At 49.6% G+C, this 24,192-nt stretch overlaps 1 protein-coding gene across 7 annotated transcripts; it reads left to right on the top strand.

Annotated features, from left to right (window-relative positions):
- The first annotated feature begins 3,055 nt into the window (after positions 1-3,055).
- On the top strand, positions 3,056-24,005 carry LOC109744760 (glycosyltransferase family 92 protein Os08g0121900). Of its 7 annotated transcripts, XM_045227389.1 has the most exons (7): positions 3,056-5,807; positions 5,907-6,035; positions 6,423-6,481; positions 6,742-6,863; positions 7,074-7,202; positions 23,120-23,278; positions 23,755-24,005. In XM_045227389.1, exon 1 carries the CDS (start codon positions 3,775-3,777, stop codon positions 5,629-5,631), a length of 1,857 nt encoding a protein of 618 aa, XP_045083324.1. In that variant the 5' UTR covers positions 3,056-3,774; the 3' UTR covers positions 5,632-5,807; positions 5,907-6,035; positions 6,423-6,481; positions 6,742-6,863; positions 7,074-7,202; positions 23,120-23,278; positions 23,755-24,005. The 7 variants fall into 7 exon arrangements, with proteins under 7 accessions (XP_045083324.1, XP_045083326.1, XP_045083325.1 ...); XM_045227391.1 differs by having other exon boundaries at positions 3,056-6,035; positions 6,423-6,445; positions 6,782-6,863; XM_045227390.1 differs by having other exon boundaries at positions 3,056-6,035; positions 6,423-6,445; positions 6,782-6,877.
- The last annotated feature ends 187 nt before the right edge of the window (positions 24,006-24,192 follow it).

Genomic DNA, 24,192 nt, shown 5'->3' with positions numbered 1-24,192 from the left:
ACGGTTCCACCATTTCAATTTGGCATGACCGTTGGATTCCAGGTCTCCCTACTCTATCGCCCATGGTTCTACCAGGGGGGACTACCCTCGAGACTGTTGATCAGCTTATCGACCCGGACATCTGGACCTGGCGTCGAGAATTGATCAGGGACGTGTTTACAGCCCCCGATGCCGATGCTATTCTGAATATTCCGCTAAGGACGGGGGGTGGTGATGATTTTCTTGCTTGGGCTCATGAAAGGAGTGGCATCTATTCTGTAAAATCGGCGTACCGTGCTCTTGTGACCCAGAAGGAGCTTGTAGCTCTAGGGGAAGGGACGGTTACCGGATCCTCACAGACAGAAGAACAGATGTGGAAGTCACTATGGAAGCTCAAGGTCTTGCCAAAGGTTCGCGTTTTCTGGTGAAGAGTAGTTCGTGGAATTCTACCAGATGAAAGTACCTTGAGGCATCGTCATATAAAGGTAATCAGCAGATGTAATGTCTGTAACGCGATGGATGAGGATCTAATGCACGCGTTAGTGCATTGCTCCCACGCCAAGCTGTTCTGGGAACAAGCTTTTGCAATGTTTGATCTTTGAAGGCCACGCTTGCACCCGGCTACATGGTCCCGTGACATCATATGTGATAGGAGGTTCTCTGATGTTCAAAGGGCTCAAATGATCTCCGTGATGTGGTCCATATGGCACTCGAGGAATAGAGTTACTCATGATGATGATCAGCTTGACCCTTTTATTTCAGTCAAGAGAATTCGGGAGGATTTGGCTTTGCTTGATTTGCCCGATACACATACTTCAATACTACCTGGCTATGGGTGGATTCCTCTAGAGTTGGGAGTCGTCAAGATAAACACAGATGCAGCTGTGAATGTGGACTCCAATAAGGTGGGCGCGGGAGGTGTAGCCCGCTCCACAAATGCCTTGTTGGGTGCTTGGAGCAAACCCCATCCGGGGATATCGAATCCGTTCATAGGGGAGACTTTGGCACTGTGAGATGGAGTTATCTTTGCTAATCTACGTGGCTTCTCCCATGTGATCATGGAAACAGACTGCCTGGAGATTGTTAATCTCTGGAACACTCGTCACAATAGCCTTTTTGTTGTGGCACCTTTACTTTTAGAATTTGGAGAGCTAGCTTCCTCTTTTTCTTCTCTTGTTATTCAACATGTAATAAGATCAGCCAATGTACCGGCCCACCTTTGTGCAAAACATGCATGCACATTGTTGGTCACCGAAAGTTGGACTGGATCTAGACCCTCTTTCCTACTCACTAGCCTTATGGCTGATGATGCTAGGAGCTCTTTCGTTGAATAAAGCTCTCAAATTGGTACGCAAAAAAATAGTGTTGGGTAAGACGGTACGAGGGGAGCGACGTAGGAAAAGATCGAGCCAGATAAAGTGTATCTCCAATACATCATTGGTCTAGCTTCAACTGGACGTGGCCTCGTGGGCCAGGCTTAGTTAGAAAAAAGGATCATATTTGGCATATAACTTTTTTTGGGCATATTAATTTGGCATATAACTTGGCTGGATGAGTTGCCCGACTGTGTGCTCTTTCCGGCCAACCAAACCAAGAACCATTGTTCGAATCCCTTTACTGCTAATCTTTTTGCGCAAGCCAATGCAGTTGCTTAAAAAACTAATATATATAGGATTTCAATAAAACATCTAAGCGGGACGAAACCAAGAATATCACCTTGTTTTAATAGTTGGCGTTCGATCTATCAATCTACTACAATTTTACTCATGTTCGTTTGCCTATCTTGAGGCGTCGTTACCCGAAAGTGATTGACAACCCCTTTAACACGTCGAGTTGCGAGGATTTGTTATCTGTGTGCAGGGGCTGTTTACGTTGTGTTGCTTGGTTCTCCTACTGGTTCGATAACCTTGGTTTCATATATGAGAGAAATACCTACCGCTGCTGTGCTGCATCATTCTTTCCTCTTTGGGGAAATACCGACATAGCTTCGAGCCGCATCAAACAACAACAAGAACAAAGCACCGGTCACTCAAGGCAGGTCTCTAGTCTCAAAAGGATTCCCAAATGGGTTGTGCTACGCGTTGCGAGCCATTTGATCTGCTCATCATGTGGTCTCATCACTGCAACAAGATCATTGTTGCAACTGCAACATGATTCTTGTTGCAAAAGCATCTTGCAACATGAGCCTTGTTGCAAAAAAGCATATGCGGCTCCGCAACAAAAGCTTTGTTGCAGTCGCACATGACCCTTGTTGCAAAAAAAATCTCCACTCTCGCCACCGCCAGCTATGCTGGCCGATTTCGGCGAGTACTGGCGGCAATCGACGGCGTGCAGCACGCTCCCTAAGGTCGCCTCACTTTGCTCCTTCTTGCCCTTCGCTAGATGTTGTCGAAGTAGACGCCGAACACCCACTCCGGTGCCGTCCATCTCGACATCCTACCCTCGCCCAGGTCGATGGACGTTGTCTCCCCTTCGTCGGTCTGTAACAGGCTAGCTATTTGCGGTGAAAAGGATTGCAACAGCGGCCAGTTGCAAACTTAGACGATGAAAGAGGTTGCTTCGAGCCGTTCGATCAAAATCAGATCCGACGGCCACATAGGTGGTCGACACAGATCAGCCGGCTGAGCCGTACCGCTTTCCGTTATTGTTTTGGTATTCCGAAACTACCCCTGTCAACATCATCCCTACCTCTGTTCCAGTCCGACCAGACCAATATCCTTCCAGTCGGCCCCCACCAACCACAGCGGCGCGCGGAACCTCGTCGCCAGCGCTGGCCGGCTGCTCCTGCCTCCGCCACCCTCCTACACCGACCCCCGCAACCTCCACCGTCCTCCCCTGCTCGCCCGCCACTGCGCCACGACCTCCCTCGCTTCCCCCCGACGACCTCGACAGCCACTGCTCACCCCCTCCCCTGGATCGGCTCCGGCGATCTGAAGGCACCTGGTCGGCCGCCCTCGCATGCTCCGGCCGGCGGCGGCCCTCGCCTGACTCGGCCCCGACGACCTCGACGTCACCGCCCTTCTCCGGCGACCACACCACCTGGCCCTGCTCCAAAGACCGAGCCACGCCGGTACTGTCACGCCCTGTCCCTGCTGTGCTGCTTTTTTTTTGCGGGGTCCCTGCTGTGCTGCTTGTGTTGCTGATTTTTTGGTATTGAAATGTGCTAAATCGTTGCGTGATTCAGTCAATTCCTTCGTCAGATTTCATCACCAATTTGACGGATTTGGTTATATCGGCATGAATCACTTTGGATTTTTTGAGGGAGTGTATCCCTGTACCTATAGGTAGCTCTTCTGTTTTGTCCCTGAAAAAAAAAATACGTTTTTAATCGAAAATTGGGGCAAAACATGCCGAACGCCGTATACGTACAGAGCTCTACCGTATACGTAGACGGAAGCAGACTAAATAAAAAGTTGACTTTATTGTCGAAGAAAGAAAAAAAATAATCCAGCAACATGACATAGAACCAGCCTGATCTTGATAGCGTGAGAAAAAGAAAAAAAAAGATCGAGACTCGACCACGGGCGGACCCGAAGGAACAGCTGGCGTCGAACCCAAACCTGGCTGCCTCGGTCGGTCGGTAGCCTGTAGTACACCGTATACGTAGAAAATACGCTACCGTATGCGTAGCGAACAAGCTACCATCTACGTAGCGCAGTCGGACCCGATACATCGTATAATACAGGTCGTCGACGCCCTAATTTGGCAAAAGCTTTTCCGCGCGATCGATCGGAAGAGTTCTCGCGCGAAAAAGAAACCTCCAGCTCCCCGCTCCGCTCGAATCGCCCCGCCGCCATGGCGCATCACCGGCGCCGCAGCTGCCTGCGCCGTGTCCTCACCATCGCCGGCGGTGTGTCAGCCGGCCTCCTCCTGCTCGCCGGCGGCCATACCTACGCCCACGGTCAGTTCTTCTCGCCGGGCTCGCTGCCCCTCGGCCTCGGCCTCGGCGCCGACCGCTCGCCGCCCTTCGCCCCGCCGCCCTTCGCTCTCTCGCCGCTGCCGCCCTACCTCCTCTCAGATCCGGAGGCCGATGCCTCGCCCCCGCAGCCGGAAGCCGACCTCCCGCGGCGCCTTCTGCCCCTCCACCGCTCGCCGCCGCCCTACCTCCTCTCAGATTCAGAGGCCGACGCTGAGCCGCCGCAGCCGGAAACCAACCTCCCGCGGCGCCTTCGGCCCCTCCATCGCTCGCGGCCGCCCTCGCCTTTCCTGGGCTTGGACTCGGAGGCTGATCGCTCGTACGACGACGCGGATGCTGTCTTGCTCCCGGACTGGGAGGTTCTTGTCCTGACTGACGCTGAGCCTGGCGCCAAGGCGACGTGCGCCTTCCAGGGCGGAGCGTCGTCCCCGGCGAGCGCGCTCGGGAGGCTGCCGGGGTCGGGCCGCCACGCCTACGTCTGCCCAATGCCCGAGCCTGCCCGGAGCCTCCAGCCGCTCCAAGCGCCCGTGCTGCTCCCCACCTCGGCTTCCTCTGCCGATTGCCCTGGCCGCACATTGCTGAACTGGACTGGCCGGATCGCGTTCAGCTCTGCAACTCTCGACAGTGGCGATGTTCTTGTCTTTGCAAAGGGCGTCAACCATGTTGCTGGCGGTGTCCAATGCCTGTATCGCTGCTGCGGCGAGACCCATGCCGTGGTGGCCTCCTTCCCGGCCATCACGTCCGTACAGCAGGTTACCCGGTGCCCTGCTCCACCGGTCCATCTGAACTCCAGGAACACAGAGTTCCGTGTCACCGTGGCAGCCACGGGCGAGGATCCGATCCCCGCACTTGCAACTTATCGTCCACGGCAGAGTGAAAGTGGCTTGCCGGTGGCACCGGAAAAGAACCTGATTTGTGCATGCACTATGATTCACAACGTCTCAATGTTTCTTCGCGAATGGGTGCTGTATCATGCCGCTGTCGGGGTGGACCACTTCATCCTGTACGACAATGGAAGTAAGGATGACTTGGCAGATCAAGTTGCCCAGTTGAGGTCTGCCGGAATCAAAATCTCTACCGTTCCTTGGCCGTGGATCAAAATGCAGGAAGCCGGCTTCTCCCATTGTGCTGCAACGCACCAGAGCTCTTGCAAGTGGATGGCCTTCATTGATGTCGACGAGTTCGTTTTTTCGCCGAACTGGGAACGATCTGAGAAACCGACAAAATCGATGCTTGAGGCGATTGTTCAGGTTGATCCAGATGTCGGGCAGGTACATCTGTGGTGCTTTGATTTTGGCCCCTCTGGCCAAACATCACACCCACAGGAGGGTGTCATCCAAGGATACACATGCCGTCTGAAGCAGATTCTGCGTCACAAATCGCTTGTTCTACTTGCTGCAGTGGACCATTCTTTGGAGAATGCGATTCACCACTTCACACTGAAGGCTGGTTTCAAAAGTATACGGAGCATGCAGGCACGTGTGAACCATTACAAGTATCAGGCATGGCCCGAGTTCAAGCATAAGTTCAAACGACGAGTGTCCACCTACGTGGCTGACTGGAGAGATCCGATCAACCTTCAGTCTGCTGACCGGGCCCCCGGCTTAGGAACTGATGGAGTCGAACCGGTTGGTTGGGCGCAAAGGTATTGCGACATCAAGGATAACCTGCTTCAGCAATTGAGCGCAAGGTGGTTCGGTAGTGGATTGGGAAGTCAGGGATCTCAGGATACTTAGGCTTGGCAGTATCTGTAACCTGCGATTGTCTAGAAGGATCCAGAGGCATTAGAGATGGAACTGTAATCTAGTTTAAACTTGTCTCCTTGCCTCCCAGGATCAATCTAGATACCAATCTGTACATCGCCTGCCACGTTCGGCACCTATAAATAAACATCAGGCGGCCTCCAATGGAGGTAGAGACGCTTCCACAATTCTCACATGGTATCACGAGTCATCTTCCTCTTTTAGCAATTCATCTAGATTGATCTGATCATGGCGAGCTCTTCCTCCAGCTGTTTCGCTTCATTGACACCGCGACCGCCGTCTCTGAGGAATTCCTGTCCTGCACTGACAAGGATGGGAAGCAGCACTGACAAATCATTTCATAAGGTTCACAGGATGGCAATTTAAGTTTGCTGAAGGTATTTTTTTGGATTGGTTTCTTACTCTTCGGCTCTGCTCTTAAAATACTTGGCCGGATGCCGTTGATGGTTAATATATCAATACTTTAACTCTTCAAGAACTATAATTGTCTATGCAGAGGCCGGGGGTAATCCTCCTTTTCCAAAAAGAATTCTAGGTTGTCTTGATCTAGAGCTTCTATCGCCTCTTCAACAATCTATTGGCATAAACTCTTAACTTTTACCTGAAGCTGCCCGTCAAATATCTCTAATAGTACATATACCTGACATTATCTGTCATGCGTACTGCATACTGTTTGGTACGCTGTCCACTTATCCAGGATTACATGGTCTGCAGTAATAGTGGATTTGTATTAGTGGAAGTATTATCTAAGTGTTATTTTTCAGGTTTGGTATCACTTCTGCTCCAGGTAGGAGATCTTTGAGCAGGACACCATGTACAAAAGGTAATAACTGAGAATTCATGGGCAATGTAAAATTTCAGCATGATATTTTCAGGCATTAGTTACTTGAGTGTCAGACATTTTCTGTGTTCTTGTTTTGTCCTTTTTGTTCAGAATTAATGATTTATCAAGTGCTGCACATTGCATGCACGCCGCAAAAAAAAGCTTCATCTGATTTTGCTAAATGTTTTTTTTTCTTACTGAACTAGCTTCAGGACGGATGGCAGGTTTGCTAACAATTTGATCTTTTTTGCTCATTGCAGGTTTGGTACTAATTCTTGAAAAAAATCGTGCTTTTTGCAGCACCATCCTGTTGAGCCATGAGATCTGAACCAATGAATTCAGATAACATCTACCATGTTTACGGATCACTACATGTTCTGTTGTAAGTGGAACAATGTGAGATCCCTTTTTCAGTAACCATCTGAACACACGTTTCATGCTTTTCTGAGTTATTCAGTGCCACTCATTGCATGTTCGCTGCAAGCTTCTAAAAAGACTTTGTATTTTTGTTGCTAAATGTTCTTTCTTACTAAACTAGCTTCAGGACGAACAGCAGGTTTGCTAACCATTTGATCTCTTTTGTGCATTGCAGGTTTGCTACTTAATTCTCAAAAAAATCATGCCTTCGCATCACCATCCTGTGGAACCACGAGGCCTGATCCAATTATTTCAGAGAACATGTACTATGTTTATGGATCACTACATGTTCTGGTGGAACAAGGTGAGATCCTTTTTCAGTAACCATTTCATTTGAACACGCATCATGCTTTTCCGAATATAACTGAACATCTGAAGCAGCCATGGTGTACTGGTGTATATATTTTTAAATTGCAAGTCAGCACCTCCTCGTTTGATTGCTATGGACTTCCTTATTACTACATTATTACTCCAGGGTTTGCTAAGGTTCTGTTTTAATCATACGATGAGCATGGGGTCCACAACATACTCACATAGTTACAAATCTGAAGCACTGGTTAGTTTGTTGACTAGCAGTATGAATCAGAACTGGGTACTCTTGGCCCTCTTTGATTCGCAGGATTTTCAAAACATAGGAATAGGAAAAGTATAGGGTTGGAGTGGCATGCACACATGAATCCTACAGGATTAGCATGGAGTGTTTGATGGCACAGGAAAAGCGAAGGAATTGTAAAAAGAGGTTGGAGTGGATGTTAGATTTCCTATAAAATGTAGTACAAAAGATTCCATAGGAAAAATTCCTATGGGATCCAATCCTATGAATCAAAGGACCAACATAGGAAAAATTCTTAAGGATTTGAATCCTCCAGAAATCCTATAGAATTCCTTTGAATCAAAGGAGCCCTTATCTGTTACGAATAATTTAAATATATTTTTAGTGATCTTGTGTGCTTTTATAAAAATCTGAAGGTGGTCATGATTAGGCTGACGAGTAGGCTTTTCTTCTGTGTGAACAGAAGAAGGAAGATGGTACCTAACAGAACCAAAGTAATTGATTCTTTATGTACATTTGTAGAAATAAAACAGAATAGATATAAGACGTTTTTGCAGTTTAATAAATTGAACTGCAAAAACGTCTTATATTTTGGTTAAGGGGTAGTAGTTCTTGTTAGATGTGTATTGTTCCGTTCTGAACATCCCCATTGTATAAGGGACTTTTCTGCACTTTACCACACATGTATATGTTCTGCCCTTTGGCCTTCAGTAAAGCTGGTTGCTCATTATCCAACATGGTATCAGATGCTAGGTTACCCTCGCTCTCCTGCACGCTGCAACTCCGTGCTCCCCCCTCCTAGCCTACCTCGTCTCCGGCCACTTCTGCTCGATTCCGGCCACCCCGGCTCGATTCCGGCCGCCCCGGATCGATTCCTGCCTGCCTCAGCTTGCCTCAAGCCACCGCCGCCTGCTGCTGTTCATGCCGCCGCCGCCGCATCCGTCCCGTCCGGATCCGCCGCCCACGGCCGCTCCATTCGGCCTCGTCTTCCCCGTCTGGCGCATCTCGGCCTGTGCGCCGCTCCTCCCTTGTGCGAGCATCGGCCGGTCTCGGGCCCGACTCCTCTGCCCGATCCCGTTCGGGAGCTGGCCGCTGCTCCCTCCGCTCGAGCCGGGCTGCTGCGCCGCTCCTTCCCTTGCGCGAGCATCGGCCGGCCTCGGGCCCGTCTCCTCTGCCCGATCCCGTTTGGGAGCTGGGCGCTGCTTCTCCTCTCGAGCCAGGCCACGCGCTGAGTTCTCCTCGTCCGGCCGCCTGCCTGCATCGAGCGAGTCTCTGCCTCACGCGTGCTCTGCTCGATCCAGATTCATCTCTATTCGTTGACTTCCAAAAAAAAAAGAGGAGTGATACAAAGGGGATATCTCAGTATGTCATCTTCGGGCTATGTCGCTGTTCCTCGATGCTCAGTGATCTTTGATGGCACCAACTACGCTGAGTTTGCGGGCTTCATGCGTATCCATATGCGCGGTCTTCTTCTATGGGGTGTTCTCTCTGGCGAGGTCCCCTGTCCGCCATGCCCCGTTGCTCCCGTGGCTCCTATCCCGCCGGTGCCGCCAGTCCTTGCTGCTGATGCTTCTCAGGCTGATCGTGATGAAGCCAAAGCTCTTGATGATGTTGCAGTTGATGCTTATGATCAACAGATATCTGCTTATTCAGATGCTCTTTCTGTGTACCGCGATGATCTGTCTGCTTACACTCAGTGGTGCAATGATGATGCTCGTGCTGCTGTTGTTCTCACCGCGAGTGTTCTCCCTCAGTTTGCTTCAGAGTTCATGGGACTTGGCACAGTTGCAGCGATGTGGTCTTATCTCTATCAGCGCTACCAGCCCTCTGGTGATGCTCTCTACCTATCTGTGGTGCGTCAGGAGCACGCACTCCAGCAAGGTGATTCCTCTGTTGATGAGTTCTATTCACAGTGCTCTGCCATCTGGCGTCAGCTTGACTCTCTTCGGACAGTCGTTTGTGGAACTTGCCGTTGCTGTCAGACTACTCGGTCCGATTTGGATTTTCAGCGGGTTCATGAGTTCCTATCTCGTCTTCGCTCTGAGTTCGAGCCTCGACGTGCTCACCTGCTTGCTCGTGGTCGGGTTCCTATCTCGGAGGTGCTTGTTGAGCTTCGTGCTGAGGAGACCCGCCTTCGCTCTGCTGGGTTACTTGTGGTTCCATCAGTTTTGGCCGCCTGAGCTCCTGTGTCATCTGCTCGCCTCACCGCTCCACCGCTCCTGCCTACTCCTTCAGGGGGGGGGGGTGAGTCGCCCTCCTTATGCTGAGAAGGGTACGTCGCACCGTGACACCTTCTGTGGTTACTGCTCCCGGTCAGGTCACCCAAAGTCTGATTGTCGCCAGAAGAAGCGAGACCAGAGGCGCTCCTCTCCCAGCGGGACTCCAGCGTCCTCTTCGACTCCATCACTCACTGACCAGGATATTATACGCCTCAAGCGTCTACTTGCTTCCTCCGGCTCCTTGTCGACTGGTTCCGCTGCTGCTGTGACTGCATCCACTTCTCCATCACTGCAGGCATCTACACCGTCAGGTACATCTTGTGGGTTCTGGATTCTGGAGCCTCTTTTCATATGTCTTCTGATTCTTCCGTGATGTCTTCTCTCCGACCTCTTGATTCGCCTGTTAATGTTCTTACCGCCGATGGCATACCTCTTCATGTTGCTAGTCGTGGCATTCTTTCCACTCCATCCTTTTCTGTTCCTAGTGTTTCACATGTTCCTCGCCTTACCATGAATCTTTTTTCCGCTGCCCAACTGACTGATTCTGGTTGTCGTGTCATTCTTGATACCGACTCTTGCTCCATTCAGGACCGTCGCACCAAGGCTTTGGTTGGTGCTGGCCCCCGGCGCCGTGAGTCAGAGGGCCTTTGGGAGGTTGACTGGCTTTGTGTTCCTTCCGCTGCCACCACTTCTGCCAGCTCTCATGCTCTTGCTGCCTCTTCGTCTGCGTCCTTCCAATAGTGGCATCATCGTCTTGGTCACATCTGTGGCTCTCGCCTGTCATCATTAGTGCGTCAGGGCCTCTTAGGGTCTGTATCCGGAGATGTTTCTTTACATTGTAATGGTTGTAGACTTGGCAAACAGACCCAGTTACCTTATCCTACCAGTGAGTCGGTATCTCAGCACCCTTTTGACTTAGTTCATTCTGATGTCTGGGGTCCCGCTCCCTTTGATTCGAAAGGTGGTCATCGTTATTATGTGTTGTTTATTGATGATTTCTCTCGCTACACTTGGCTCTACTTCATGAAATCTCGTAGCGAGGTTCTCTCTATATACAAACGTTTTGCTGCCATGGTTCACACCCAGTTTTCCACGCCTATTCGTACTTTTCGTGCTGACTCTGCTGGAGAGTATATCTCCCAGCTGTTGCGTGGTTTTCTCGCGGAACAGGGCACTCTTGCCCAGTTCTCATGTCCTGGTGCTCATGCTCAGAATGGCGTTGCCGAACGCAAGCATCATCATCTGCTTGAGACGGCTCGTGCGCTGATGATTGCCGCTTCCCTTCCACCCCACTTTTGGGCTGAGGCTGTTTCTGCATCCACCTATCTCATCAACATTCAGCCCTCGACTGCACTGCAGGGTGGTATTCCTATGGAGTGTCTCACTGGTCGTTCTCCTGACTACTCATCTCTCCGTATGTTTGGATGTGTGTGCTATGTCCTTCTTGCCCCGCGAGAACGTACCAAACTGACTGCTCCGTCGGTTGAGTGTGTTTTCCTTGGCTACAGTGATGAGCACAAGGGCTATCGCTGTTGGGATCCTGTTGGGCGTCGCTTGCGCATCTCGCGTGATGTGACTTTTGACGAGTCTCGTTCTTACTACCCACGGCCTTCTTCCTCGAGCTTCTCTCTCGGCGATATTTCTTTTCTTCTCCTTCCCGATACACCCTGCTATGTGCCACCTATTTCACCTCTTCCTTCGGCACCCCTCATTTACTCTCCTTCACCACCGACACCCTCTTCCCCATCCTCCTCCTCCACCTCTCCACCATCATCTCCAGTCCGTCGCCCTCTCTCATCTTTTCCTCTCCACTATACTCGCCGCCCTCGTACTGAGGATGCTTCCCCTGATGCACCTTCTCCCACTGGTGCACCTCCACTCACGCCTTCCTCGGTTCATAACCTCCGTGCTCGGCCTCGCCCCCTGCCTGATCGCTATTCTCCTGATCGGTACGGTCTCTCTGTCATTGCTGAGCCCACTTCCTATCGGACTGCCATGACTCAACCTGAATGGCAGCTTGCGATGGCCGAAGAGCTTGCTGCCCTTGAGCGCTCTGGCACATGGGATCTGGTTTCTCTCCCTTCCGGTGTTCGTCCCATCACTTGCAAGTGGGTCTACAAGATTAAGACTCGCTCCGATGGTTCTCTTGAGCGTTACAAAGCTCGTCTTGTGGCCCGTGGTTTTCAACAGGAGCAGGGCCGCGATTATGATGAGACACTCGCTCCTGTGGCCCACATGACCACTATCCGCACTCTGATTGCTGTGGCTTCGGTTCGTCATTCGTCCATCTCTCAACTTGATGTTCAGAACGCTTTTCTCAATGGCGAGTTGCGTGAGGAGGTTTATATGCAGCCACCACCAGGGTACTATGCTCCTGATGGTATGGTCTGTATGCTTCGCCGCTCCCTCTATGGCCTTAAACAGGCCCCTCGCGCCTGGTTTGAGCGCTTTGCCTCTGTGGTGACTGCCGCTGGGTTCTTGCCTAGTGATCATGATCCCACGTTGTTTGTTCACACGTCTCCTCGTGGTCGGACTCTTCTCCTTCTCTATGTTGATGACATGATCATCACTGGTGACGACTCTGACTACATTGCGTTTGTTAAGGCTCGCCTTCGCGATCAGTTCCTCATGACTGATCTTGGTCCACTTCGCTATTTTCTTGGGATTGAGATCTCCTCGACCTCCGATGGATTCTACATCTCCCAAGAAAAATATATTCAGGATCTTCTTGCTCGCGCTGCTCTCGGTGATGAGCGCACAGTTGTGACTCCTATGGAGCTCAACGTTCAGCTTCGTGCCTCGGATGGTGACCCTCTTCCTAATCCCACTCGCTATCATCACCTTGTTGGCAGCCTTGTCTATCTTGCTGTTACGCGTCCTAACATCTCCTATCCTGTCCACATCCTGAGTCAGTTTGTTTCGGCTCCCACCTCTGTCCACTATAGTCATCTTCTCCGCGTTCTACGATATCTTCGTGGCACGATCTCTCAGCGACTTTTCTTTCCCCGCTCCAGCTCTCTTGAGCTCCATGCCTATTCTGATGCTACCTGGGCCAGTGATCCCTCTGATCGACCTGTCTGCTTACTGTGTCTTTCTTGGTGGCTCTCTTATTGCCTGGAAGACAAAGAAACAGACTGCAATTTCTCGCTCGAGTACAGAGGCTGAGTTGTGAGCCATGGCTATGTTGACGGCTGAGGTGATCTGGTTGCGGTGGTTACTTGAGGATTTTGGTGTGTCTGCTACTACCTCGACTCCCTTACTGTCAGACAGTACCGGTGCTATCAGTATTGCGCGTGACCCGGTGAAGCATGAGCTCACCAAGCACATCGGTGTGGATGCCCACTTTGTGCGGGCTGCTGTGCAGGATCAGACTCTCGCTCTTCACTATGTGCCATCTGAGTTACAGCTGGCAGACTTCTTCACGAAGGCACAAACTTGAGCGCAGCATAGCTTTCTTCTCTCCAAACTCAGTGTCGTTGATCCACCATGAGTTTGAGGGGGGGTATTAGATGTGTATTGTTCCGTTCTGTACATCCCCATTGTATAAGGGGCTTTTCTGCACTTTACCACACATGTTTATGTTCTGCCCTTTGGCCTTCAGTAAAGCTGGTTGCTCATTATCCAACAGTTCTGACATCATTTTGGAAATAGCATCTAGTTACTTCCCTTTTTTCTTACCATGTGCTTGCAGAGTAGTTCTGATATCATTTTGTAAATAGCATTCAGGTAGTCATGCCGAGTTTTCTATGATCCAAATAAGAGGACACTTGCCTTTGTTTTAACATACAGAATAAATGTTCATAAGTATACTATTCTGTTTGGTTAGTCAATGTATAGATAATAGTTTGGTGCATGCCGACTCTTATTCTCTTGTCCGTTCTTAAGGAGCACTTCTAAGAGCAACTCCAATGCGCCGACCCAAACTGGCGCGCGCTTTGTCCGCTTTTCGTCCGTTTGGATCGGCCGCCCGCTCGGCGTCCGCCCCGTTTTACGTGTGTGACCCTTTTCATGTCCGCCCATAAATTTTAAAAGGCCCGCGGCCGTAGATCATGCCAGCGGCCATGCCATTGCCCGGAGTTCATGCCGGCGCCATGCCAACGGCCGGCATACAATGCCAGCCTCCAAAAAAGCCACCACACAGTTCATGTTGGTGCACTTGCCAACGGCCGACACACATGCCAGCACACAAAAAAGGGGCGGGAGTTCGACCACGCCATCTTGGTCGTGGTCATGCCAGCACACTTGCCGGCATATAAAAAAGGATGGCGCTCTCCGCCATAGATCACCCATCGTCAAACTTGAGCATGTCAGCCTGCATCTTCTCGAACCATGGCCTCTTCCTCGACGACACGGTGTTCAAGTCCACCTTCATGATCTCACCCCCGTCATCATGCTAGCGAGCGCCACTTCTTTTGCCTTGGTCTTGGCATTGGCGGCCTCGATCTCGAACATCTTGGCTTGCTTCTCCGCCTCCATGTCAAGCATCTTGGCTTGCTTCTCCGCATCGAGCTCAAGCATCCTCCTTTTGATCTCCATGAAGGCGTTCATTTGCTCTTCCTTGTCTTGCCGGTGCTTCTCCTCCCTTGTGTCCTTCTTGCTCATCATGCCCTCCAAAGTGGCATGCAAGGCAATCAACGCCGCATCGCGCTTGTCCTCCTTCTTGGAGTTGGTCTTCCCCCGCGGCCGTGGCTTCTCGCCGTCCCCATGCTCCTCGACGGCTTCCTCCCCCCCACACGCCTTGGCGGCGGCATATTGCGCCTTAAACTTCTGCTCCCCACTGATGACCATCCAACAATGGGAGAGGTTGAAGGACTTGTCGTCATGTTGGGCCTTGAATGCCTCCAATGCTTGGAATGCCTACAAATGAATAGCATGCAAGCATATGGACAAATGGACATGCAAGCATAACCAAAACAGATACGAAGAGGGGTGCATGTATACCATATCTTTCATGCCGATGCCGCTCACGGGGTGTGCCCGGATGCTCTCAAGGGTGGCGCAAAACCTGTTGCACTCTTGTTGTATCACCCTCCATCGCTTCAAAAGAGACACCCACCCACGCTTGCTCTCCATTTCGTACAGCGCAAACTTCTTGCGTTCATGGTACTCACTGTTGGAAATATGAGCAATTTACCAAATGATTTTATTATCAGAAATACTAGATAAAGCACGACTAGTATAGCAGTGATAAAACAAGTCATGCGATTTGATAAAGAGAAGGTAAACAACATCTTCATATATGAACTGTAACTAAACACATCTAGAGTAGATAGTATAGCAAGTTGCGTATATGAAACAAAGTCTAACATATCTAGGGCAAACACCAGAACAAGGAACTGTAGCAGGGTCTCTAACAGGAAGAGGAAGAACACGTATGGGACAGCAGCAGCAGAAGCACTGGACTTGGGGTCGACATCCTCTCCAGCCATGTCGTCGATAAGGTTGTCGACGTCGGGGAAGTAGTCGTCGGAGTCCGTGATGGAAAAGTCGGTAGTCGCGCGGAGCGCTCCCCAAAAACCTTATCACCCTTCTCCCGCACAGGACTCAAAGTGGTGCGGTTTCGGAGGCCTACTGTCCCGACTCGCGGTGCACGCCGCAAGCCGGGATGAGGAAGACAACAGCAGCTCAGAGATTGGAACCGGTGGCGAGAGGAAGAAGTTCTGGTGCGCCTCTTTGAGAGGAGCGACCTCCCTTTTATAGGTGCAAGAGAAGGAGGCGAGAGGGCAGCGGCGGGAGGCGAAACGAAGAGACGGAGATGAAGCGAACAGCCAGCAGCCGAAGGGCTGCACCGTTCGCATTCGAACTCCACTTTCGCAAAAATCTTTTCAGCTTCCGTGTGACTTTACGTATACCCGTAGTGCGTGGCAAAAATTTAGACATCGGCTCGGCTCATTCCCGCAACCCGCGGCGTGTCGCGTCGCGTCGTGACGAGGCGGGCGGCGGAGGAGGAGCGCGCGTGGATGTCCCTCTTGTTCTCATGCTCATACAAGTGGGGAAAGAACCTCCCTTATAAAGAGGTCCAACTCCCTCTAAACTAGCAATGTGGGACTAAACTTTAGTTCCACCTCTTGCCTTGCACGAATGGGCTGCGTGGGCCTCTAGGATTTATTAGGAATTTCTGAAACTGCTTATTGGGCTAGGCCCAAAATAGATAAAATTCCAGCAATCCCCCACCAGATCCCAGAGGCACACAAAATTTGCTTTGGTTCCAAAACACTGTTTTATATACCGGTACTGCAGTGGAGACTGTTAAGTTGAACTTCCACCTAGAACTCTATGCTACACTAGTAAGCAACTTGAATAGTGGACTGGGCCTTGAACTGCAAGTTTTCTGCAAATCTAGCTTCACATAAAGCCTTGACCGATACGTGGCTACCGTGGGTCTTCCCCGCGGGTGGAGCTTATGCGTCATACTCCGAGACCTTTCATGAGTTTATTAGAGAGAACCCTACTCTCATAGATTGCGACGTTTAATAATCAGACTCATATAGGTGCGTTCTTCAAAAGATGTTCTGCAGGACGACATCTCTGCTTCAATGAGCCACTTAGAACACATTAAGATATACATCAACCTGCCATGCAGATTAGGAGAGTATTGCATCTTCATGGAGTGGTATTGTTAATAGTAAGGATACTCTCCTCTCAGTTGATCAACAGCTTGTCTTCCACATCTAATTCACGGGATCTCCGATCACAAAGAATAGGTTACCACTGTGAACAACTCATATTGTGGGTCTCATACCCATCTCCCTCGATGCATTATCTATCACATTACGTGATAGACCCTTTGTAAAAGGATCTGCCAGATTTTTAGACGTTTGGATATAATCCAATGCAATAACTTCGGAGTTTCTCATTTTCCTGACAGACTTTAACCTTCTCTGAACGTGTCTTGATGACTTCATGTTATCCTTTGAGCTGCTCACTTTCGTGATCACAGTTTGATTGTTGCAGTTCATAAGGATACCCGGTACAGGTTTCTCAACAACCGGCAAGTCATTCAAGAGTCGGCGAAGCCAATCTGCTTCGACCGTAGCTGTATCTAGTGTTGTGAGTTCTGCTTCCATTGTTGACCTCGTTAAGATGGTCTGCTTGCAAGACTTCCAAGAAACAGCGCCACCTCCATGAGTGAATACATAACCGCTCGTGGCCTTTATCTCATCAGCATCTGAGATCCAGTTTGAGTCACTATACCCTTCAAGCACCTTTGGGTGCCCGGTGTAGTGAATTCCATAATTCGCAGTGCCTTTCAAATAACGCAAAACTCTCTCTAGAGCTTTCCAATGCACATCTCCTGGTTTTGAGACAAACCGACTCAGTTTGCTAACAACAAAAGAGATGTCAGGTCTTGTAGCACTGGCTAAGTACATAAGCGAGCCAATAATCTGAGAATACTTCAATTGGTCTCTAGCAATTCTTCGATTCTTTCGAAGCAACACACTAGCGTCATATGGTGTTGGAGAGGGCTTGCAGTCACTGTAGCCAAAGCGACTCAAGATCTTTTCCACATAGTGAGATTGAAGCAATGTGATCCCACCATCATCGTCTCTCAACAACTTGATGTTCAGAATGACATCAGCCACTCCTAAATCTTTCATCTCAAAACAGCGAGATAGAAAATCCTTGGCCTCCTTAATAACATTCAGATTTATTCCGAAAATCAGTATGTCGTCAACATACAAGCAAAGGATAACTCCCTCGCCCCCACCATGGCGATAGTACACACATTTGTCAGCTTCGTTTACAACAAAGCCTGCAGCTGTTAAAGTTCTTTCAAACTTCTCATGCCACTGTTTGGGTGCTTACTTGAGTCCATACAAAGACTTCAGCAACTTGCACACTTTTCTTTCCTGACCATCTAGTACTAACCCATCTGGTTGTTCCATATAAATTTCCTCGTCCAACTCTCCATTTAGAAAAGCAGTCTTAACATCCATTTGATGAACGAAAAGACCATGCGAGGCAGCTAGTGAAAGTAGAACTCGAATAGTGGTCAGTCGAGCCACAGGTGAGTAAGTATCAAAGAAGTCTTCACCTTCCTTTTGGGTATAACCCTTAGCCACGAGCCGAGCCTTGTACTTTTCAATAGTACCATCAAGCCTAAGCTTCTTCTTGAATACCCATTTGCATCCTATAGGTTTGCACCCATAAGGACGATCAGTTATCTCCCAAGTTTCATTCCCCAAGATGGAATCCATCTTGCTACGAACCGCTTCCTTCCAGTAGTCAGCATCTTCAGATGCATAGGCCTCTGAAATAGAACTGGGAGTGTCATCTATGAGATACACAAGAAAATCATCACCAAAGGACTTTTCAGTCCTCTGTCTCTTACTCCTAATAGGAACTTCATTGTTCTCCTCCACAGGACTTTCAAAGTGTTCCATCGAAATGGTAGGTTCAGTAATTGTAACTGGTTCCTGATTCAATGAACTAGGCATCTCCTGATTAGATGAGGTAGCCATATCCTTCATGGGAAAGATATCTTCAAAGAAAGTCGCATCATTCGACTCCATGATTGTACCGACATGCATGTCAGGTACCTCAGATTTTACAACCAAGAATTTATAGCCAATGCTATGAAAAGCATATCCCAGGAAAACACAATCCACAGTTTTTGGTCCAAGCTTCCGCTTCTTTGGAATTGGAACATTGACTTTCGCCAAACAACCCCATGTTCGTAGATAAGAGAGTTTTAACCTTTTCTTCTCCCATTCCTCGAATGGAGTTATCTCTTTGTTCTTTGTGGGAACTCGGTTTAGGACATGACATGTCGTCAATATCGCCTCCCCCCACCATGCCTTGGAGAGACCCGATGTGTCTAACATGGCGTTAACCAAATCAGTTAGAGTACGGTTCTTTCTTTCGGCCATCCCATTTGACTGAGGTGAATAGGGAGGCGTCCTCTCATGGATTATACCATGTTCCACACAAAAAGCATCAAATTCATTGGAAAAATACTCTCCACCACGGTCGGACCTAAGCCTCTTGATTTTTCGATCAAGTTGGTTTTCCACTTCAGCTTTATAGATCTTGAAAAAGTTCAAAGCCTCATCCTTAGATTTCAGAAGATACACACGACAGTATCTAGTGGAGTCATCAATTAACGTCATGAAATATTTCTTTCCACCTTTTGTCAAAACACCATTCATTTCACATAGATCTGAATGTATGAGCTCTAGTGGTGCAAGACTTCTCGTTTCCGCAGTCGTGTGAGACTTACGAGGTTGCTTAGCTTGCACACACACTTGACACTTAGATCCCTTGACAGTGGTGAAACTAGGGATTAAGTTCAACTTCGCTAGTCGCGACATGCAACCAAAGTTAACATGACAAAGACGTGAATGCCACACATTTGATTCACTATTGTTGCAAATATGATTAACAACTTTATTGCAAACGTCTGATAAGGATAAACGAAACAGGCCTCCTGACTCGTAACCTTTACCAACAAAGGTTCCATACTTGGATATTACAAATTTATTCGACTCAAAGACAAGCTTGTAGCCATCTCTACACAAAAGAGATCCGCTAACAAGATTTTTATTGACGGAGGGGACATAATGCACGTTCTTCAGCCGCACGATCTTCCCCGAAGTAAACTTCAGATCGACCGTGCCAACACCACGAACAGAAGCACTTGAACCGTTGCCCATCAGCACAGTTGAAGTCCCTGCGGTCTGATAAGACGAAAACATGGAAATATCATCGCATACATGCACATTAGCACCTGTGTCAATCAACCAATCAGGAGAATGACATACTGAAAGAATAGTGGGAAATATACCATACCCAGCATCCTTCATGTCAGTGTCTCCAATGACAACATTAGCGGTCTTGCCGCCTTTCCCAGGATGACGCTTGTCATAGCGATTAGGGCAACTAGGAGCCCAATGATCAGGATCTCCACACACATGACAAGCACCTTTCTTCTTGTCATTCTTCTTCTTGAAGTTCGTGTGTTGCACAGCCTTGTTCTTCCCATCAAACTTTGCTTTACCATCAAACTTGCCCTTGTTCTTGAACTTGTGGGGCTGGAAGTTCTTCTTCTGTACCAGATTGGCACTAGATCCTCCCTCAATACCTCGAGCATGTGTGTCCTTTGCTCTCGCCTTTTCTTCCACATCAAGAGTACCAATGAGATCCGGGACGGAAAACTCATGTCTCTTATGCTTCAGTAAGGTAGCAAAGTTCCTCCATGAAGGAGGAAGCTTAGTGATAATACCTCCGGCAACAAACTTGTCCGGTAGCATACAATTGAAGTGCTCAAGTTCTCTAGCAAATGACTGTATCTCATGAGTTTGCTCAACCACGGAGCGCTCTTCAGTCATCCTGTAATCATAGAATTGCTCCATGATGTACAACTCAGTGCCAGCATCCGAGACCCCAAACTTGGCCTCGAGTGCGTCCCACATATCTTTTCCATTATCAATTGACGCATAAGCATCAACTATGTTCTCACCAAGAACACTCAAGAGAGCAGCCTTAAACAGAGTTCCATTTTCTGAAAAGCTTGTGCCTGTTGAGCATCAAGCTCTCCTTCAGGTTTGCCAAGAGTGGCGTCATAGCAACTCATGGTTTGAAACCATAAGACTACTCTCACGCGCCACCTCTTATAGTGGATACCCTCAAACATAGGAGGTTTCATGGAAGCAGCAAAACCACTCGGGGTAAATTGCCTATAATAAGGTTTTTGGATTGTTGGAAATATGAGCAATTTACCAAATGATTTTATTATCAGAAATACTAGATAAAGCACGACTAGTATAGCAGTGATAAAACAAGTCATGCGATTTGATAAAGAGAAGGTAAACAACATCTTCATATATGAACTGTAACTAAACGCATCTAGAGCAGATAGTATAACAAGTTGCATATATGAAACAGAGTCTAACATATCTAGGGCAAACACTAGAACAAGGAACTGTAGCAGGGTCTCTAACAGAAAGAGGAAGAACACGTACGGGACAGCAGCAGCAGAAGCACTGGACTTGGGGTCGACATCCTCTCCAGCCATGTCGTCGATGAGGTTGTCGACGTCGGGGAAGAAGTCGTCGTCGGGGAAGTAGTCGTCGGAGTCCGTGATGGAAAAGTCAGTAGTCGCGCGGAGCGCTCCCCAAAAACCTTATCACCCTTCTCCCGTACAGGACTCAAAGTGGTGCGGTTTTGGAGGCCTACTGTCCCGACTCGCGGTGCACGCCGCAAGCCGGGATAAGGAAGACAACAGCAGCTCAGAGATTGGAACCGGTGGCGAGAGGAAGAAGAAGTTCTGGTGCGCCTCTCTGAGAGGAGCGACCTCCCTTTTATAGGCGCAAGAGAAGGAGGCGAGAGGGCAGCGATGGGAGGCGAAACGAAGAGACGGAGATGAAGCGAACAGCCAGCAGCCGAAGGGCTGCACCGTTCGCATTCGAACTCCACTTTCGCAAAAATCTTTTCAGCTTTCGTGTGACCTTTCGTATACCCGTAGTGCGTGGCAAAAATTTAGACATCGGCTTGGCTCATTCCCGCAACCCGCGGCGCGGCGCGGCGCGTTGTGACGAGGCATGGCGTGGCGAGGCGGGCGGCGGAGGAGGAGCGCGCGTGGATGTCCCTCTTGTTCTCATGCTCATACAAGTGGGGAAAGAACCTCCCTTATAAAGAGGTCCAACTCTCTCTAAACTAGCAATGTGGGACTAAACTTTAGTTCCACCTCTTGCCTTGCACGAATGGGCTGCGTGGGCCTCTAGGATTTATTAGGAATTTCTGAAACTGCTTATTGGGCTAGGCCCAAAATAGATAAAATTCCAGCACTCACGATGAACGCGAAGCCAAAAGGTTGATGCCTTTTGCTCGGCGCCGACCTTGGGGTCTTGCCCAATGTCCCTCCAACACTCACGAAGCAGTTTGTCCTCTGACGGCGTGTATGCCTTCGTCCGCCTGCTTTTGCACTCCTTGTTTGCGCCGGCTTGGTTGGCGAGCTCATCCTCGAACAAAGGCTCCCCGTCGATGTCCACTTCATCCTCTTCCTCAAGGCTGTAGCCCTCCGGGAATTCGTGGTCGAGCGGGAAGGTGCTGCCCATGCCGACCTGGTCTTGCATGAAGGTGTCGTCCATGCCAGCTTGATCAAAGGTGGCGGGCATGAAGGGCGCTCGGCCGTCTTGGCTTTGGGTCTCCTCAAGATCGAAGGCAGCCGCGCCGGCACCGCCGGCGGAGGCAGCAGCCCCCGCACCGCTTTTGAAGATGATGTTCTCGATGATGAAACGGTTGGCCGTTTCGTCGTCACTGGCGGCCGGCATTCTGTCGAACAAGTTGTGGATGTCGGGAAGCATGTCGGTTGGTATCTCCGGCGGGCGTTTCCCCGCCCCTCCGGAGGATGATCCACCGACCATCGGCGTGGCGTTGAGGTCGATGGCCATCGGCGCGGGCGCGGGCGTGGACGGCGCCACCACGCTCACCTCCGGCGAGCATTCCCCGGAGAAGTGGGAGGTTTGCAGATAGACATGGAAGCCGGGAATCGGCTGCGTGGCAAACGCGCGCGGTGACTCTGGCAGCACCATCCGAGGAAATGCCGATGAGCCCGTGTTGGCCAGGGTCTAACCCTAGGTAGAGCAGGGCCTCCCTCGTTGCCGCGGCGACTCGGGCATTAGTTTCCTCCTGCTGTGCGGCGGCGGAGAGGGCGGCGATGGCCGCTGCTTCGAGCTTTGCGTCCCGCACGTGCCTTCGGCCCTTCCTCTTGTCCGACTGCATGGCCCGCTCCTCGGGCGTCAACTGCTTCTTCTTGGGCGGCGCGACGGTCTTGCAGGGCGCGCGGGGCTTGCCTTTGGCGGAGGCGACGGAGGTGAGGCCGGACGAGGCGAGGGACGCGAGGCCGGCGGCGGCATCGAGGGTCGGCACATCGTCCATGGCGAGCGGCCGGGAGCGCGAGCTGGCGGGAGTGTTTTGGAAAAGTGGAGGGAAATGGTGGTCGTTGTGCCACCGACTAGCGGGCCAGGGGAAGGAGTAGGCGCGCGTCCGCTTCGTGTCTGCGCCGACGCAAATGAGGCCCAAATCTGGGCTAGGAATGGGTCGCCCGGCGGACGAAAAGCGGACGCGCATTCGTTTGGGTCGACGCGTTGGGCCGACTTTTGTGTCTGTTTTGACCCAAATGGACACGCGCGGACGAAATGGATCGGCGCGTTGGAGTTGCTCTAAGTATCTAAGGAAATGCCTTTCCTTCTCAAGCTTATCAACTGCATATCTCCTGGTCCTGTCGCCTGATATGCCGCAGTTAAGTTATTTGTTATCCTGTTCTATAACAATGTAAGGCTTGGGAACTGAACTGGAAATTATAGCCTTAGTGCATTGATCTTGCCTTTGTTCCTGGGAGCTGAACTGGAAATTATATCCTTAGTGCATTGATCTTACCTTTATTTGATTGAATTTGTAAATTTTGAATTTGTTCGACATGAAAACACCTTTCTTTTGTGTGTTCAGATATGCAAGGGTCGCAACTCTAAAAAAGACTTCTGTTGTTGGAGAAGGAATTAATCCATCACAGTGCTCCCTAAGAGGGCACAAGCTGCTGCTATGGTTCTTGAAACGACATCATTCTCTGCAATCCAGTAACATGGGAACCTGCTCAGGATGTGCCAGGTACTCTTGGATAAGCTTTGCTGAGTTTGGCGGGAAGAATCTCTGTATAAGGTTAAGAGAGATAGAATACTTTGTCACTTTGTGCTGTTTTAAAATTCAATAAAAAAGAACTTTGTGCTGTTTTTGCAGAAATGGTGAATTAGGGGGAAAAAATCTCAATATTTGCAAGTTCTTTTCACTTTCAGTTACATGTGTTGCTTGCAGTCTGTAATGCCACTCTTTCAGCTTTTGTGTTGCCTGCAATTTCTATGTGATGATTAGTCTTCAGTTTTAACTATGTACCAGAATTCCATTTCACCACCCCCAAATCTCAAGCTACCATTTTGTCTTGCTGTCTCCACGGAGAAATGATAGATGCCTAACATGCATGTGGATGATTTTAAAATTGCATGCCCCTCGCTGCCAAAAGGGTTTTGTTAGTTATCACTTCTCAGTTGCTTATTTGACAGACTATGAATATACGATTATGATTGTAGGTAAGATCATTTCAAAGCAGAGGGTGGCAAATTTGATGCAGTGATTGCTGTCAAATGGGCCGAGGTAATTCTTTCCTGCAGATATGCTATGGATAAACATGTAACAGTCCATTGTTTTTACTGATTATTATGTTGTCCTCGAATGATTCACATCTCAGAATTTGTAATGTACAGTAGCTGACATGATAGTATCATATTATTTTACTGTGAAAAAACCTTGAATAGTTATAAAGAAATACTCGGTTCAACTATGACTGCATATTGTGATGTAACCATACCAGGAACAAACCATGACTCGGGATGAATCACTTGTGTGAGATTCCGATTCGCCGATCCAGTTCTATGGCTGGACCTGAAGCCTCGAAGGCCGTTAGCAGGGAGATGCCTGTTGAGCTGCTAAGCTTTCCCTCATGATGTGACAGTGTTTAGAGGCAAGAT

This window comes from Aegilops tauschii, chromosome 4, assembly GCF_002575655.3.
Source record: "Aegilops tauschii subsp. strangulata cultivar AL8/78 chromosome 4, Aet v6.0, whole genome shotgun sequence".
Classification (NCBI taxonomy): Eukaryota; Viridiplantae; Streptophyta; class Magnoliopsida; order Poales; family Poaceae; genus Aegilops; species Aegilops tauschii.
Note: the sequence above shows the minus strand (reverse complement) of the source record. Positions and strands in the feature narration are given on the sequence as shown.

Bases quoted from the DNA above. Each gene is read 5' to 3' on its own strand.
- LOC109744760 (XM_045227389.1), top strand. From the start codon at position 3,775: ATGGCGCATCACCGGCGCCGCAGCTGCCTGCGCCGTGTCCTCACCATC.